We start from the raw sequence: 15,799 nt of genomic DNA, 5'->3' as shown, positions 1-15,799 counted from the left end.
GAACATTTTTAGGGCCTTCCTCTGACACCGCCTGGTGTAGAGGTCCTAGATGGCAAGGCAACTTTGCCCCAGTGATGTACTGGGCCGTACGCACTACCCTCTGAAGTGCCTTGCGGTCGGAGGCCGAGAAATTGCCGTACCAGGCAGTGATGCAACCGGTCAGGATGCTCTCGATGTTGCAGGGGTAGAACCCCTGAAATTCAGGACCCATGCCAAATCCCACTACTTGTTAGCTATCCTACTACCTCTGTCATTGGTCATTTTTCCCCCATCCCCTCCTCGGAACATTTTGTCCTTGTAATTGGAATGACTCATTTCATCCCCCTGACATACATTAAAGTGCCACGGCAGAAGCACACAGTACCTGATTAATAGGGGCAGATTAAAACTCCACGTTCCCAGCCCCTTCCCCCCCTTGCTAGCTCTGGAATAATCACCTGTGCCCTGAAGAGTATAAAAAACTAAAACAGTGGAGGATTGGAGCAGAGGACTACACTCCTGTCCCGACCTCACCTGATGCTAGTGAGAGACCTTGGAGGAGGATGAGGCTGCCGGTCGCACCCCTCTCCCCCGTCTCCTCCCTATACCCCCTCCCACCGCCCCAGTAGCTGCAGATGAATTGGTAATCCGCTGGCCCCTCACTCAGGCCCTATCTAAAGAGCCAATCCATCCTCCCCCCTGACACTGATGGGTTGCCTCTCCTAGCAATTGGGCCCAGATGGATGCTGAGATATTGCCGGCAAGTACAAGAGAGCTTTGGCTCTACTCTAACCTGCATAGCTACACAGGGCTGTGTGGGTGTGTTTTGAAGTGGGATACTAGTGGTGCGTTGTAGTGGGGTGAGTAGTGAAGCAATGTGTGTTCTGAACGTCACCCCGTGTGAGTGTGATGAAAGCTGAGGAGTGGGCCATGGAGTGCGTCTGTGACTGATTCCCGGTTTAATGGCCTGTTTGGGAAGGTGAGGAGATGGGGTGAGGGGGGGCAGGCAGGACTCTGAGCCTTTAACAAGACTGGCATCCATGCTTAAAGCTCTCATTTAGTAACGCCCAGTTCAACAGCCAGAGAGGCAGTCGCACCAATCAATTTGGGGATGGCCTTTGCACAAACAGTATGAGGTGGAGACGCTGATGCCTTTTGTACCACCCAGCCTCCAACCTCTGCTGACTTTGGGTTGGATGAACTGAGCGTCAGAGAGCCTTCACATACTGTATATAATCCATAGCATAGCATTCCTATAGGCTGTAGTCTTTGCCTGCGGGATAGTTTCTGGATCAGGCAACTGGAAGGCAATATCTTACTAAGTGGTTTCAGTATTATCCTCATGAGGCATAAAGCCTCCTGCCCTTTGATGGGGGGAGTTTAGTTCATAACTAGATGGACTGCATATTGTTTCTGCAGTCAGCTGACTGATGCTGGCTTGTGTTTCTACCTGGATGGCCATGCTCGGGCATTAGCAGCATGGAGGACAGAGGAGGAAGCTGACTTATGTGTCCGTCCTGGCCAGCTCAGCACTTTTCCCACAGCCCATTAGGGCCTAAACGATCTTGCCTTGTCAACATTAATCGCTTTCAGATTAGCAATGGTAGAAGGCTTGCCCTTTAAAGGGTATTTTTTAAAACAGTGGTGCTATAATGAAAGGTAGGGGTGGATTAGGGGAGGGCTACATAAAGGGATCATTCCAGAGGTTTGGCCCTAATCTGACCTCTGGGATGTTGCAATATCTGGACCCATCAAAAGCATTCAGGGATTAAGCAGTGTGTAGCTTTGCCTAGTTGGCATGCACCGGATCACAATTTGGCATCAGAAATATGCAATAATGTGAACCCGGTGACTCGAAGTCGAATGTCATAAAAATGTATATTTATTATCTGTATCCTTAAATGCCTCGTCATGTCAGTTCTTTACTCGGCTAATCCTATTACAGTTGTCATGAGATGATGTAGGTGTATCATAGATTTGGCCAATATTTAGCTTACAATTTAATTCACTTTTTACATTAAATATGATGCTTTACTCTGAGAATTTTTGTGTTTTAGTTTGCATACAACTAAGTAAAATATGGGTTTGATTTGGTCTAAATTGTAAAATTAAAGGAAATTTGAGCTTTATTTTATCGTAAAAGCTGCCCTTTCAACTCTCCTAGTAGATAGCCTCAAGGGAGCCTTGATTTAAACTGCATGAGGCTATAACAGTCCCTCTGTGGGAGCTGTTGTTACCTTTTGAAATGTCGTACACACACACTACTTGTTTGTTTTGGTGTTGTCACATCACTTAACTCCAGTACCCGCTGTTTTTCTGTGTGTCTTTCAGCGTTCACCATGATGATTATCCTGGCTCTGATCCGTATTGGTAAAGGCCGGGGCGAAGGCCACCCCCGTATGGCCCAGATCTCTGGGGTGCCAAACCTGTTTGGAGTGTGTGTCTACTCCTTCATGTGCCAGCACTCCCTGCCCTCCCTGGTGACGCCCATCTCTGATAAGAGGCGTGTGGGTACCCTGGTGGTGTGTGACTATGTCCTCATCCTTGGCTTCTACGGCCTGCTCTCCTTCACAGCCATCTTCTGCTTCGACAGCTCCCTGCTGCACGACATGTACACCCTCAACTTCACTGACAACTGTGACGTGCTGGACATCCCCGCTTTGCGCTACTTCCTGGGCCTCTTCCCCGTCTTCACCATCAGCACCAACTTCCCCATCATCGCAGTCACGCTGCGCAACAACTGGAAGACCCTCTTCCACCGTGACGGGGGCACCTACCCCTGGGTGGTTGACCGCATCGTCTTCCCCCTCATCACCCTGGTGCCGCCCATCATCGTGGCCTTCTGCACCCACAACCTGGAGTCCCTGGTGGGCATCACGGGCGCCTACGCTGGCACGGGCATCCAGTACGTCATCCCCGCCCTGCTGGTGTACTATGGCCGGCGCCACCTGGTGCCTATGCTGGGCACGGACGAGGTCAACAAGCACCAGTCCCCGTTCCGCCACACCTTCTGGGTGTGGTTCGTAGTGGTGTGGGCTACCTTCTGCCTCATGTTTGTCACAGCCAACATCATCCTGGAGGACACCAAGAAATGAGGACACTGACTGACTGTGAAAGACCGGTTTCTCTGTGTGGGTGTCTTGTATTTCTTATTCTCTCTACCTGAGGCCTTCCAGAACTTGGTACAGGTCGGACGGTGTGCCTTTTTATGCTGCTCTTGTAGCATGGGGAACCCTTTTAATTACAGTGGTAATCAGCAGTTGAAACAATTATAAAGTGTCCTCCCCACCCCTGTTTCAGTAAAAAGCTTGAGGATGGGACTGGAGAAATGTAACCATTATCAAATTCATAGACCGAGCTATGCATGCAAGGACTAGCCTTCCATGATATCACAATTATCATTTTAACCATGTTTTGAGGCTATATAGTGTTTATTTACATTTAATTTGTTTACAACATTGGAGTAAAACAAGCTTATATTATAGGTACTGATCAGTTGTGAGAGTTGAACTAAGCTGATGAGTTATATTCTTCAAGAATCAATGGGCACATACATGTATTAATTATATCAACTGCAGATCACCCCTTTTAAGAGTAATCTATACCATTTGTTGAAAGGGACCAAATATCTAGTGATTGTATGAAAGCTGCTACCGTATGTAGGAACGCAAGGAAGAGGACCCTGTTCACTCTGTTCCAGTGTCCCTCTGTAGAAAGATACAAGCTGAACAATCAAAGACTGTATTAGCAAGGCATTGCACTACACAACAGCACTGTTTTTAAGCATATACAAAGAGCTGGTCAACTTGTTTCCAAATGCCTCATTTTAAATCCAAAATAACTGAAGGAAGGATAGAGCAGGGAGGTGTCAGTGTTCCTCTGGACCTTCAGAAACAGTGTTGTGGCTAAAGACAGAATATGCTGAAACTATGGAGAGAGCTCAGTGGAGGAAAAATAGAACCTGACGACTAACTCAACGCTCCTGTTGCTAATGGCAATGCAGAGAGACTTTAATGCGGCTTTAAAATGAATTTGGGATGGTGAAAAAGGCAAGCTAAATTAATCTGCGATAATCAGTTTATTATGGCTGGCATTTCTACATTCCTCACTGGTGGCTCTGCCTCAGTTCTCCTTGTCGTCCCTGTGAACAATGAACCTTTGTCCATGACAGATCCCTGACTGATGGGCCTGATGGAAGAGCTCCGTCTCTGGTCATCAGGAGACCGATCTTGAGTTCAAACTCTGTACACATACCACCCTCATGTTTTACTGTTCACCACCAAATCATCAGCCCTTCATCAGCTCCATGTCAGCACCCACCTGCTCTCTGTTGAACTTTGACCCCAGAAAGTTATCAATGGACACAGGAAGGTTTATGTTGGCTACATCACCAGGAGCCAACTGGTACGGTGCCTACTGTGCCCACAAAGACTCCTCTACAGTAGTCCCAGTATATCTCTTTTTGCAATCACTGGTTTGCTCATACCATGAACTGCACTGTTGGTTAAGGTCTTGTAAGGAAGCATTTCACGGTAAAGTCTACACTTGTTGTATTCTGCGCATATGGCAAATAAAGTTTGATGTGATTTTAACCATCTGTCTCGTGCTCGCTCGTAACGAGAAGTTCTCAGCTGGCTGATTTTGTTGTCAGCTCTTTACTTGAGGTTTTATTACAGTTTCCTGGTAGCTCAGTTTGATCGACTAATTAGATGTTACTTCCAGACATGTGGGAACAGCCTCTTCGCCCCGAGCTCTGCTCATGCTAATGTCCACATTATACGCTTCTGTCTCCTTGTCATGTCCTCTGGTTCTATATAACTATATATATCTGCTCTATAGAATATATATTATGTCCCATTATAGTCATCAAGTTTGGAGCCCAACTACAGGAGTCATACTTTTGTGAAACAGTACTGTTGTTGGGGAATGTAAAGCATGTTTTGTGGTGTAGGGTTCCATATTACGCGGTCACATTCAGAATAGTGGTTTTCCTTTAGTAGTAAGTGCTAAAGTAATAGCTAAAGGGTATCGTTAGCTGCCTGTCATGAGCACACTCTTGGTCAAAAAGGGAAATACTTATTACCATTCATGGTTTGCACCTGCAACATTGCACAAGTTTGCACATAATTGCCTTTGGTTTTACCTTTTGTGTGTTTTACGTAGACTTTTGCAAATGGTTTATCATGAAGATGTTTGTAAGGGTTGATGACTATGGTATTTATCCAACAGTCTTCAATGGTATTCTTAACCCATCAATATATACAGCTTGACACTATTTAAAATGCATTAGACTAATAGTCATGCATTGTAGCATATTGATGGCAGTACAGTATTGTTGAGGACTATTGAATGAGAGACCTCTGCATGTTGTTGGTATTGTGTGTGTTAGGACAGAAAAAGAGTGCTGACTATTTCTGTAACACTGCTTCTCTTCAATATTGGGTTCCTTCTGGTAATTATTGTAAACATTACATTTCTGCATGCAGCTCCTTCCAAAATTCTGTAGCCAGTGGTCAGTTGTTCCTTTAAGCCTCCAGATTGTTATGGATAGTTACTCCTCTTCTTATTTTTCCTAATCTTCTTTTCAATACAAATGTGAAATATGCTTTGAACTGGGTTGGGGAAGTAAGATTTCAAGTGAACATGAACTGTTTCTGAGAGTGTTTGTCTGTGTGTGTCAGTGTATGTGTCACTTTGAAAAGATTTGAAATGTGTATGTCTGACTCTTATTTAGAGTTGTGAAATGTGCCTTTTTCCCCGAGTTATTGTTTCAATTAATTTGTTGACTGTTGTTTTTCCTGCCACGTCTTTGTTTTAAGCAGCCTGTCAGATAATTTAATTGGCTTACATGCAGATCCTAACTGACAACCAATATCTCCTCAAAATAAACTGGGATATCCCTGTCTTCTAAAGTGTGGGTTCGCCTCGTCTTTGTGACTTTGAGACAGTTCTGTGATTATTAAAGAGATATGTAATATTAACATTGTAATTTCAGAACATTTCCTTAATATATCAACATTTAATAGTGGAATGATAGTTTTTCACAATATTTTTTCCAAAATGTTTTTATTGGGCCCACACAAAAGTAGCATTCTAATGGTGCAACCTTCTTATTGGCCAACAAAAGATGGACTGGCTCTTGTCAAATTAGTTCTGAGTGTTTTTTAGGCTTTTTGAGGTTGGTTAGGTTTTGCAAATGTTTAAAACAAATGCACTATGCATTATGTGGGTTGAATGCTGTAACACAGAATAAAACAATGAATAAAAGTCCCATGATGGTAGACTGCCCCTTACTACATATAATCTTTTAACCATCATTTATTCACATTACTTTAATAAAATATTTCAGTCGTGTATATTACATTAGCTCTATTTGATGACTTTATTTCATTCCAAGTCATCTCATCTATATAGAGCTGCTGTCTGACAAAATCACTATTGTTAGTGATCCTTCAAAGTAAATAAGGTACTTTTAGGGCTCCCGAGTGGCGCAGCGGTCTAAGGCACTGCATCTCAGTGCTAGAGGCGTCATTACAGACCCTAGTTCGATTTCAGGCTGTATCACAACCGGCTGTGATTGGGAGTCCCATAGGGCGGTGCACAATTGGCCCAGCGTCATTAGGGTTTGGCCGGGGTAGGCTGTCATTGTAAATAATAATTTGTTAACTGACTTGCCTAGTTAAATACATTTTATGATTGCTGATACCAATACAAATTTTGTCACGTGCCAAATACAACCGGTGTAGACCTTACAGTGAAATGCTTACTTACAAGCCTTTAAACCAACAATGCAGTTTTAAGAAAAATACCTAAAAAATGTATAAATAAAAGTAACAAATAATTAAAGAGCAGCAGTAAAACAACAATAGAGAGGCTATATACAGGGGGTACCGGTACAGAGTCAATGTGCGGGGGCACCAGCTAGTCGAGGTAATTGAGGTAATATATACATGTAGGTAGAGTTATTAAAGTGACTATGCATAGATAGTAACAGAGAGTAGCAGCTTCACTTAGATCATGTATTTTCAGGTAGAGATACCTCACGCAACTGCTCTCTATCACGTGTTTTTCTGTCTCTTCTCTTCTCTCCCTCTCTGTGTATGCCCCACACAGACTGGACAAGTAGGCATGCAATGGATTATGGTCATTGTAGTTAATTACCATGTTTTCTGCGCTAAACTATGTAGAATATTGGCCTGTTGGAAACTACAACTCCCTACTACTGTACATTGCACAGTTTGGGCTTGATCTGAAATTGAGAAATCGCTGTAAGAAAATGCCCATTGAGCTCACAGAAAAAACTAAATGGAATTAAAATAATTGAACCAAGGTCGGTCAATAAGTTGTTTAAATACTGAACTGAAATGTTGGTTAATTGCTCAGCACTGTCTAATTGACTGAGGCTAGCAAATCTCTTGTCAATTCGACCACAGACCAGTCAATTTGACAACGAGATTTGCTGGCTCCAGTCAATTTGACAACGAGATTTCCTGGCGCCAGTCAATTTGACAATGAGATTTGCTGGCCCCATTCCATTTGACAAGAGATTTGCTGGCCCCAGTCAATTTGACAACAAGAGATTTGCTGGCCCCAGTCAATTTGACAAGAGACGGTTCGTTGTTGAGTTGTTACACGTAGTACCTTTAATTCACTGTGTTGCACAAGTTCAACCATTGTTCTTTTTTCAGTGGTTTTCATAATGGTTTTCAATGATTTTGTCTGTATGTGAATTCAATCAATTCAGTCTAAATGTTTTCAATTGTATGATTCCTATGTTTCTGTTTCGAAAAGGAAATTAAAGCATTTTGTTTGTCTGGACCTTTTGAACCTTAATTAAAGAACAGATGTTTGAAATGAACTCTTTGGTGAAGTTCTGTTCTCATTTAACATTCACTTGTACTTACATTTTACTCCCTGTTTCAAAAGACCAATAATGTTCCGTTAGAAACCCTTTGATGATGAGGGTTTGAAACATTTCCAATTTGAAAGGCCTGGTTTTGACAAAATGCAACTGTCAAACTATCCCTCACAATGCTATTAAGCACTTTATCCGTTTACTTTTTCATATTCAGATGACTGTTTAGAATGCATGAATCACTAGTTAAATGTTAATTTGCTGTAACTTGTGTCATTTTTATCGCTGTCATCTATCTCCTGTCATCATGTGGCGGAGTTTGGGAAGAAAGTGTCATTGGAGGGTGTGTGTGGTCTCCTGTCATCATGTGGCGGAGTTTGGGAAGAAAGTGTCATTGGAGGGTGTGTGTGTGGTCTCCTGGCATCATGTGGCGGAGTTTGGGAAGAAAGTGTCATTGAAGGGTGTGTGTGGTCTCCTGTCATCATGTGGCGGAGTTTGGGAAGAAAGTGTCATTGAAGGGTGTGTGTGGTCTCCTGGCATCATGTGGCGGAGTTTGGGAAGAAAGTGTCATTGAAGGGTGTGTGTGTGGTCTCCTGGCATCATGTGGCGGAGTTTGGGAAGAAAGTGTCATTGAAGGGTGTGTGTGTGGTCTCCTGGCATCATGTGGCGGAGTTTGGGAAGAAAGTGTCATTGAAGGGTGTGTGTGGTCTCCTGGCATCATGTGGCGGAGTTTGGGAAGAAAGTGTCATTGAAGGGTGTGTGTGTGGTCTCCTGGCATCATGTGGCGGAGTTTGGGAAGAAAGTGTCATTGAAGGGTGTGTGTGTGGTCTCCTGGCATCATGTGGCGGAGTTTGGGAAGAAAGTGTCATTGGAGGGTGTGTGTGTGGTCTCCTGGCATCACTTCATGTTTTCCACTCCCTGTCCTGCGTGAAGATCCTCCATAGTCTTTTGTCAGTGACAACAGATCCCTCTTTTTATGGTCATAATAAACCTTACTGCTGAATTTCAATCTTGACAGGGCTGCGACACAGTCATTTAATTCACCCTCTGGCCTTTTATGTACAATACCTTCAGAAAGTATTCACACCCCTTGACGACTTCCACATATTGTTGTGTTACAACCTGAATTTAAAATGGATTAAATTGAGATGTTTTGTCTCTGGTCTACACACAATACCCCATAATGTAAAAATTGAATTATGTTAATTTTTATAAATGAAAGCTCAAATGTTTTGAGTCAGTATTCAACCCCTTTGTTATGGCAAGCCTAAATAAGTTCAGGAGGAAATATTGCTTAACAAGTCACATTAGTTGCAAAAATTGTGTTTAGTAGTGTTTAATATGATTTTTGAATGTCTACCTCATCTCTGTATCCCACGCGCAATTGTCTGTAAGGTCCCTCAGTCGAGCGGTGAATTTCAAACACGGATTCAACCACAAAGACCGTGGAGCTTTTCCAATGCCTCACATTAAAACAGCAGACATTAATTATACCTTTGAGCGTAGTGAAGTTATTAATTACACTTTGGATGGTGTCTCAATACACCCAGTCACTACAAAGATACAGATGTCCTTCTTAACGCAAAAAACGCTCAGAGATTTCACCATAAGGCCAATGGTGACTTTAAAACAGTTTAATGGCTGTGATAGGAGAAAAATGAGGATGGATCAACAACATTGTAGTTACTCTGCAATACTAAGCTAATTGACAGAGTGAAAAGAAGGAAGCCTGTACCGAATACAAATATTCCAAAACAAGGCACAAAAGTAATACTGCAAAAAATGTGGCAAAGCAATTACGTTTTTGTCCTGAATATAAAGCTTTATGTTTGGGGCAAATCCAATACAAAATGTTACTGAGTACCACTCTCCATATTTTCAAGCATAGTGGTGGCTGCATAATGTGGGTATGCTTGTAAAATCCTAGAGGGAAAACCTGGTTCAGTCTGCTTTCCACCAGACACTGGGAGATTAATTCACCTTTCAGCAGGAGAATAACCTAAAACACAAGGCCAAATCTACACTGGAGTTGCTTACCAAGAAGACAGTGAATGTTTGTCTAGCAATGGTTGTCTAGCAATGATCAACAACTAATTTGACATTTTGAAAAGAACACAATCCAGGTGTGGAAAACTCTTAAAGACTTACCCAGAAAGACTCAACGCTGTAATCGCTGCCAAAGTTGATTGTAGCATGTATTGACTCAGGGGGCTGAATTCTTATCTAATGAAGATATATTTGTCTTTTATTTTTCATATATATATTTTATTTTTTACAAATGTAAGAATTTTTCTTCCACTTTGACATTACAGAGTATTTTGTGTAGATCATTGAAAAAAAATACAATTAAATCCATTTTAATCCCACTTTGTAACACAACAAAATGTGGAAAAGTCACGGGGTGTGAATTCTTTCTGAAGGCCCTGTGTGTGGGTGTGTGTTTGCGGGTAGAGCTGTAATTGGAAATTAAAACTTTGCTTGGCTTAATTTATTCACAGCTTATTTAATGTCTTCATGATTTATACCATGTTTGGATGGAGAGGGGAAGAGGGGAAGGAAGAGGGTATGGGGTGTTACTGAAATTGACTGCACTGCTTTAATTGGATCAAATTAGGATTTTTCTCTGACCTGGTTGGCCTCATCAGTACTCCCCCAGCACAGGGCCAGTGACATGTGGTTAGTTAGAAAGTAGACCGTTCCCAATACCTTGGCTGGCTCAGTTAACAATATAATGACTCATCCTCAGACACATGCAATAGGCCAACAGAAGAGTTGTCTGTATTTGCCACTACTCATTATGTGGTCTGCATTAGTGATTGTTCAACTGGCTGGCTCAAACTGATCCCCTGATCCATGCTGATTGACCATGTCTATTCCGCTGTGCTGACCATACAGTACCCTTTGCTGTGCACTGATTCCACCGTGTTTTCACCCACAACACAATCTTCATCACTGAACTTCCTTTTGTGCTGTAGTCTTTGATCATGGTGTTATTGGTGTGGGAGAGGAGCTTATTGATCATGTATCTGCTGTCTTAACCAGCGTTGATAGAGAGCAGCAGGCAGGTGCATGATTCTGGGTGCCAGGTAGGTAGCACAGGGAAGCATGAGGCAGGGCTCTCTGCTACTGGAACTGCTGCAGCCCTGAGTCACAGAGGAGGGTACCACCTGCTCCTTATCAGTGGACACCTTCTGTCCTCCCTCAACTCTCCTTCGTTCTTTCTCCTCCACACCATGGGGGAAGAGAGGATGTGATCAACCTGGCAATGCCAGGCTAGAGAGGATTATTCTAGGTGTTGTATTAGGAGAGGTGCCCAAACCGACATAGCAGAGGAAGTCATTAAAGAGAAAGCAGTAGTAGCAGTTGGATAGAAGTTCCCCTTATTCTAACAAGAGGGTGCTGGAGGCTAGAAGATCCGCTTATTCTAATGAGGGTGCTGGAGGCTAGAAGATCCCCTTATTCTAACAAGAGGGTGCTGGAGGCTAGAAGATCCGCTTATTCTAATGAGGGTGCTGGAGGCTAGAAGATCCCCTTATTCTAACAAGAGGGTGCTGGAGGCTAGAAGATCCGCTTATTCTAATGAGGGTGCTGGAGGCTAGAAGATCCCCTTGTTCTAACAAGAGGGTGCTGGAGGCTAGAAGATCCGCTTATTCTAATGAGGGTGCTGGAGGCTAGAAGATCCCCTTGTTCTAACGAGGGTGCTGGAGGCTAGAATATCTGCTTATTCTACCAAGAAGGTGCTGGAGGCTAGAAGATCCGCTTATTCTACCAAGAGGGTGCTGGAGGCTAGAATATCCGCTTATTCTAACGAGGGTGCTGGAGGCTAGAAGATCTGCTTATTCTAACGAGGGTGCTGGAGGCTAGAAGATCTGCTTATTCTAACGAGGGTGCTGGAGGCTAGAAGATCTGCTTATTCTAACGAGGGTGCTGGAGGCTAGAAGATCTGCTTATTCTAACGAGGGTGCTGGAGGCTAGAAGATCTGCTTATTCTATCAAGAGGGTGCTGGAGGCTAGAAGATCTGCTTATTCTAACGAGGGTGCTGGAGGCTAGAAGATCTGCTTATTCTAACGACGGTGCTGGAGGCTAGAAGATCCGCTTATTCTATCAAGAGGGTGCTGGAGGCTAGAAGATCTGCTTATTCTATCAAGAGGGTGCTGGAGGCTAGAAGATCCACTTATTATTGCTAAAGTGGATATTCATTAGTAGAGTAATATATTTTTCATGGCATGCAGTATATATAATGTATTTGAGCCACCTTAGCAGTCGGTGGGTTTAATGGAAGTCTGTGGGAGAGATTCAAGTCACACTGGAAGAAGTGTTTTAGGGACGATGGCCAAGCCCTGCGTGGTGAAAAGCTCTTAGCGTCTTATTGGTTAGCATCGGGAAGGGAATAGACAGGCATCGATAGTAGGGATAATAGGTTCCAACTAAATTACCCCTCCTCTCCAGCTACCTGTCTTAAATTGTTTTTAAATTGCTCTCCCTTTTTCTCTCTCCATCGATAGGTAGGAAGCCAGCACTGGTTGAATATTCTGGAGGAGCCACTGTCTGGAAAACATTTCAGTGGTTGATTTATGACCATTACAGGACTCACAGTGGAACACAAATACAATTGACTTAAGTCTATATTGTTTACGTTTTAGGGATGTTAAGGAGTCTGTGTGATCTGCCTTACCCTTCAGCTGTTCATCATCAATCAACTTTATCAGCCTACTGTCCCAATACTCAATATTCATTCGGTCTGCACTGGTTTCTCAAAAGCTTATCTCATGCTGGGCTGTAGAGAGTTTCAAATTGATGTTAAATCCATGCCTGGAATACTGCATATACATGTAGAGGAATATCTGATGTTTGGGAAAGGTGATAGTAGAAAGCGTGTTCTGTATAAGTGACAGACAGACCACATAATGGTATCTTTATGTACCATTACACCCGTTCAGGATTCAGGACACAGGTGGCTAGAACAGGTTAATCCTATCTGCTGTCTCCTATCTCACTGCTGTCTACTGGGGGAGGACTTGACAGCTGTCTGGTTAACACACTCTCAATGGCATGAAATCGCCTGTGACATGACATGGGTTTCTCCAGTCCATACACACCTCTTACCCTTTCTCCGCCCCTACAGTACAACACTGACAGTGTCCACTCAGGGGTGTCCTAGTAGAAGATGATCTGTCTGGTTAGCTATCAGTCACCTGGAGGTCACTGTTTAGGTGGGGTAGCACTAGGAAAGATCCCAGTCAGGATGCAGACATGCACTCATACTGTAGGCCTGCTACACGGAGCCTTACTCTCTGTCTTGTTGCGTGTTTGCATAGCTCCATGTTGACAGCATGGCGGCCCAGCCTCAGACCGGACCGGGCTCTCAATCTGCCGTATTTACCCAGGATTCACAAGGGTTTCTCACTGAGGATCACAGTGAGTGAGCAAACACCATGGACGGGGTTGTCTCGCTGGCTGGCTGCTGTTTCAGGAGTGTCCTTGGGACTGTGCAAACAGTTAGTTATCAATCCGCAGACGCTGGCAAACCCATATTATTTCAATATAATTCTCTCATGTCCCTGATTTACCCCAATGTCTGTTTTTGATGATTTTAAAATGTTTTTCAATCGGTTTATCTTGGCGAGCCCATGTGACAACGTAATGCTTAGTCAAGATGATTTATATGGGAGTCTTAGTTACTGTCTGATTGCATCAATATTTTCTTTAGAATAAAGGTTTATCTTAAACCCCTATTCCCTCACTCTTAAGCCATTGCTGACCACAAACTGCTGTGGTTTTGGTTTAGACATTTGACCAATCGACTGGCTCCTTACAGGGAGTGCGGTCCTCTCCCTCTCCAAAAAAACTGATAATAGATTTTAGATGATAGGAGGGGAGAAGGAGGAGGAGGTGGGTGCTGGTAAGAGGGGGTGGAGGTGTGTGAATTTGATCTGGGCGATAAGGCTCTCTCTCTCTCTCTATCAGTGCCCAGAGCTGTTCGAGCCCTGCCTCGTCATCCATCACTGGCCTGGGGAGCCGCCACCATCGCACCGCCGCAATGTGTGCTGCATAGCAGATGGGGCAGAGTGCAGCAGTCGTCCCCCCCCCCCCCCCCCCCCCACACACACACTAGGACACATTGCAGCATAGGTCCAGAGCCTGGTTTCTTATGTTTCTCACATGTCATGTCAGTTACAGTCCCTATACACGTTTTGGCTCAACAGCAGTGCAGCACAGGGACTGAAACATTCACTGCCTCTGACACACCTGTAGGAAAACCCGTGGCAAGGTTAATAGTGTTAATTACCACAGTACTACACAGTCTCTTTGAGGATGACAGTGGCAGTTGCTAATCATGCATTCTCTCAATACCCTGCTCGCTCATTATTTATAAGCTACCTTTCCCATGTAGGTAATCAGTATGGGGGAAGGTATAGGGATATTTCACACTGGGCCTGAACATTTAAATGGGCCATCGCTCAACTTCTGGACAGCACTGAGTCTATGTGATCACATTCCCCAGATATGGAGAATAGAGGTCGACCGATTAATCGGAATGGCCGATTAATTAGGGCCGATTTCAAGTTTTCATAACAATCGGAAATCGGTATTTTTGGACACCGATTTGGCCGTTTTTTTTTTCCACCTTTATTTATCCTTTATTTAACTAGGCAAGTCAGTTAAGAACAAACTCTTATTTTCAATGACGGCCTAGGAACAGTGGGTTAACTGCCTCGTTTAGGGGCAGAATGACAGATTTTTACCTTGTCAGCTCGGGGATTCAATCTTGCAACCTTACAGTTAACTAGTCCAACGCTCTAACCACCTGATTACATTGCACTCCACGAGGAGCCTGCCTGTTACGCGAATGCAGTAAGAAGCCAAGGTAAGTTGCTAGCTAGCATTAAACTTATCTTATAAAAAACAATCAATCAATCATAATCACTAGTTAACTACACATGGTTGATGATATTACTAGTTTATCTAGTGTGTTCTGCGTTGCATATAATCAATGTGGTGCGTATTCGCGAAAAAGGACTGTCGTTGCTCCAATGTGTACCTAACCATAAACATCAATGCCTTTCTTAAAATCTATACACAAGTATATATTTTTAAACCTGCATATTTAGTTAATATTGCCTGCTAACATGACTCGTTGCGAACTGTTAAGACTATTTCTTCCTAACAAAGACAGCCAACTTCGCCAAACGGGGGATGATTTAACAAAAGCGCATTTGCAAAAAAAACACAATCGTTGATCGACTGTACCTAACCATAAACATCAATGCATTTCTTAAAATCAATACACAGAAGTATATATTTTTAAACCTGCATATTTAGCTAAAAGAAATCCAGGTTAGAAGGCAATATTAACCAGGTGAAATTATGTCACTTCTCTTGCGTTCATTGCACGCAGAGTCAGTGTATATGCAACAGTTTGGGCCGCCTAATTTGCCAGAATTTTACGTAATTATGACATAACATTGAAGGTTGTGCAGTGTAACAGGAATATTTAGACTTATGGATGCCACCCGTTAGATAAAATACGGAACGGTTCCGTATTTCACTGAAAGAATAAACGTCTTGTTTTCGAGATGATAGTTTCCGGATTCGACCATATTAATGACCTACGGCTTGTATTTCTGTGTGTTATTATGTTATAACTAAGTCTATGATTTGATAGAGCAGTCTGACTGAGCAGCAGGCTCATAAGGCAGCAGCAGGCTCATAAGCATTCATTCAAACAGCACTTTCCTGCGTTTGCCAGAAGCTCCTCGCTGTGCTTCAAGCCTATCAACTCCCGAGATTAGGCTGGTGTGACCGATGTGAAATGGTTAGCTAGTTAGCGGGGTGCGCGCTAATAGCGTTTCAAACGTCACTCGCTCTGAGACTTGGAGTAGTTATTCCCCTTGCTCTGCATGGGTAATGCTGCTTCGAGGGTGGCTGTTGTTGTTGTGTTCCTGGTTCGAGCCCAGGTAGGA

General features: G+C 43.4%; 1 protein-coding gene across 2 annotated transcripts in view; it reads left to right on the top strand.

The window, feature by feature from the left end:
* LOC120034054 (transmembrane protein 104-like) overlaps nt 1-5,894 on the top strand; it is a 71,426-nt gene extending 65,532 nt beyond the window's left edge. For both annotated transcript variants that reach the window (XM_038980467.1, XM_038980466.1), the window contains exon 10: nt 2,311-5,894. In XM_038980467.1, the coding sequence (XP_038836395.1) occupies nt 2,311-3,074 (764 nt within the window). In that variant the 3' untranslated portion in view covers nt 3,075-5,894. The remainder of the gene's footprint in view (nt 1-2,310) is intronic.
* The last annotated feature ends 9,905 nt before the right edge of the window (nt 5,895-15,799 follow it).

The sequence above is a fragment of the Salvelinus namaycush genome, chromosome 41 (assembly GCF_016432855.1).
Source record: "Salvelinus namaycush isolate Seneca chromosome 41, SaNama_1.0, whole genome shotgun sequence".
Lineage (NCBI taxonomy): Eukaryota > Metazoa > Chordata > Actinopteri > Salmoniformes > Salmonidae > Salvelinus > Salvelinus namaycush.
The sequence above is the reverse complement of the archived record's forward strand: the minus strand, read 5'-3'. Positions and strand labels throughout refer to the sequence as shown.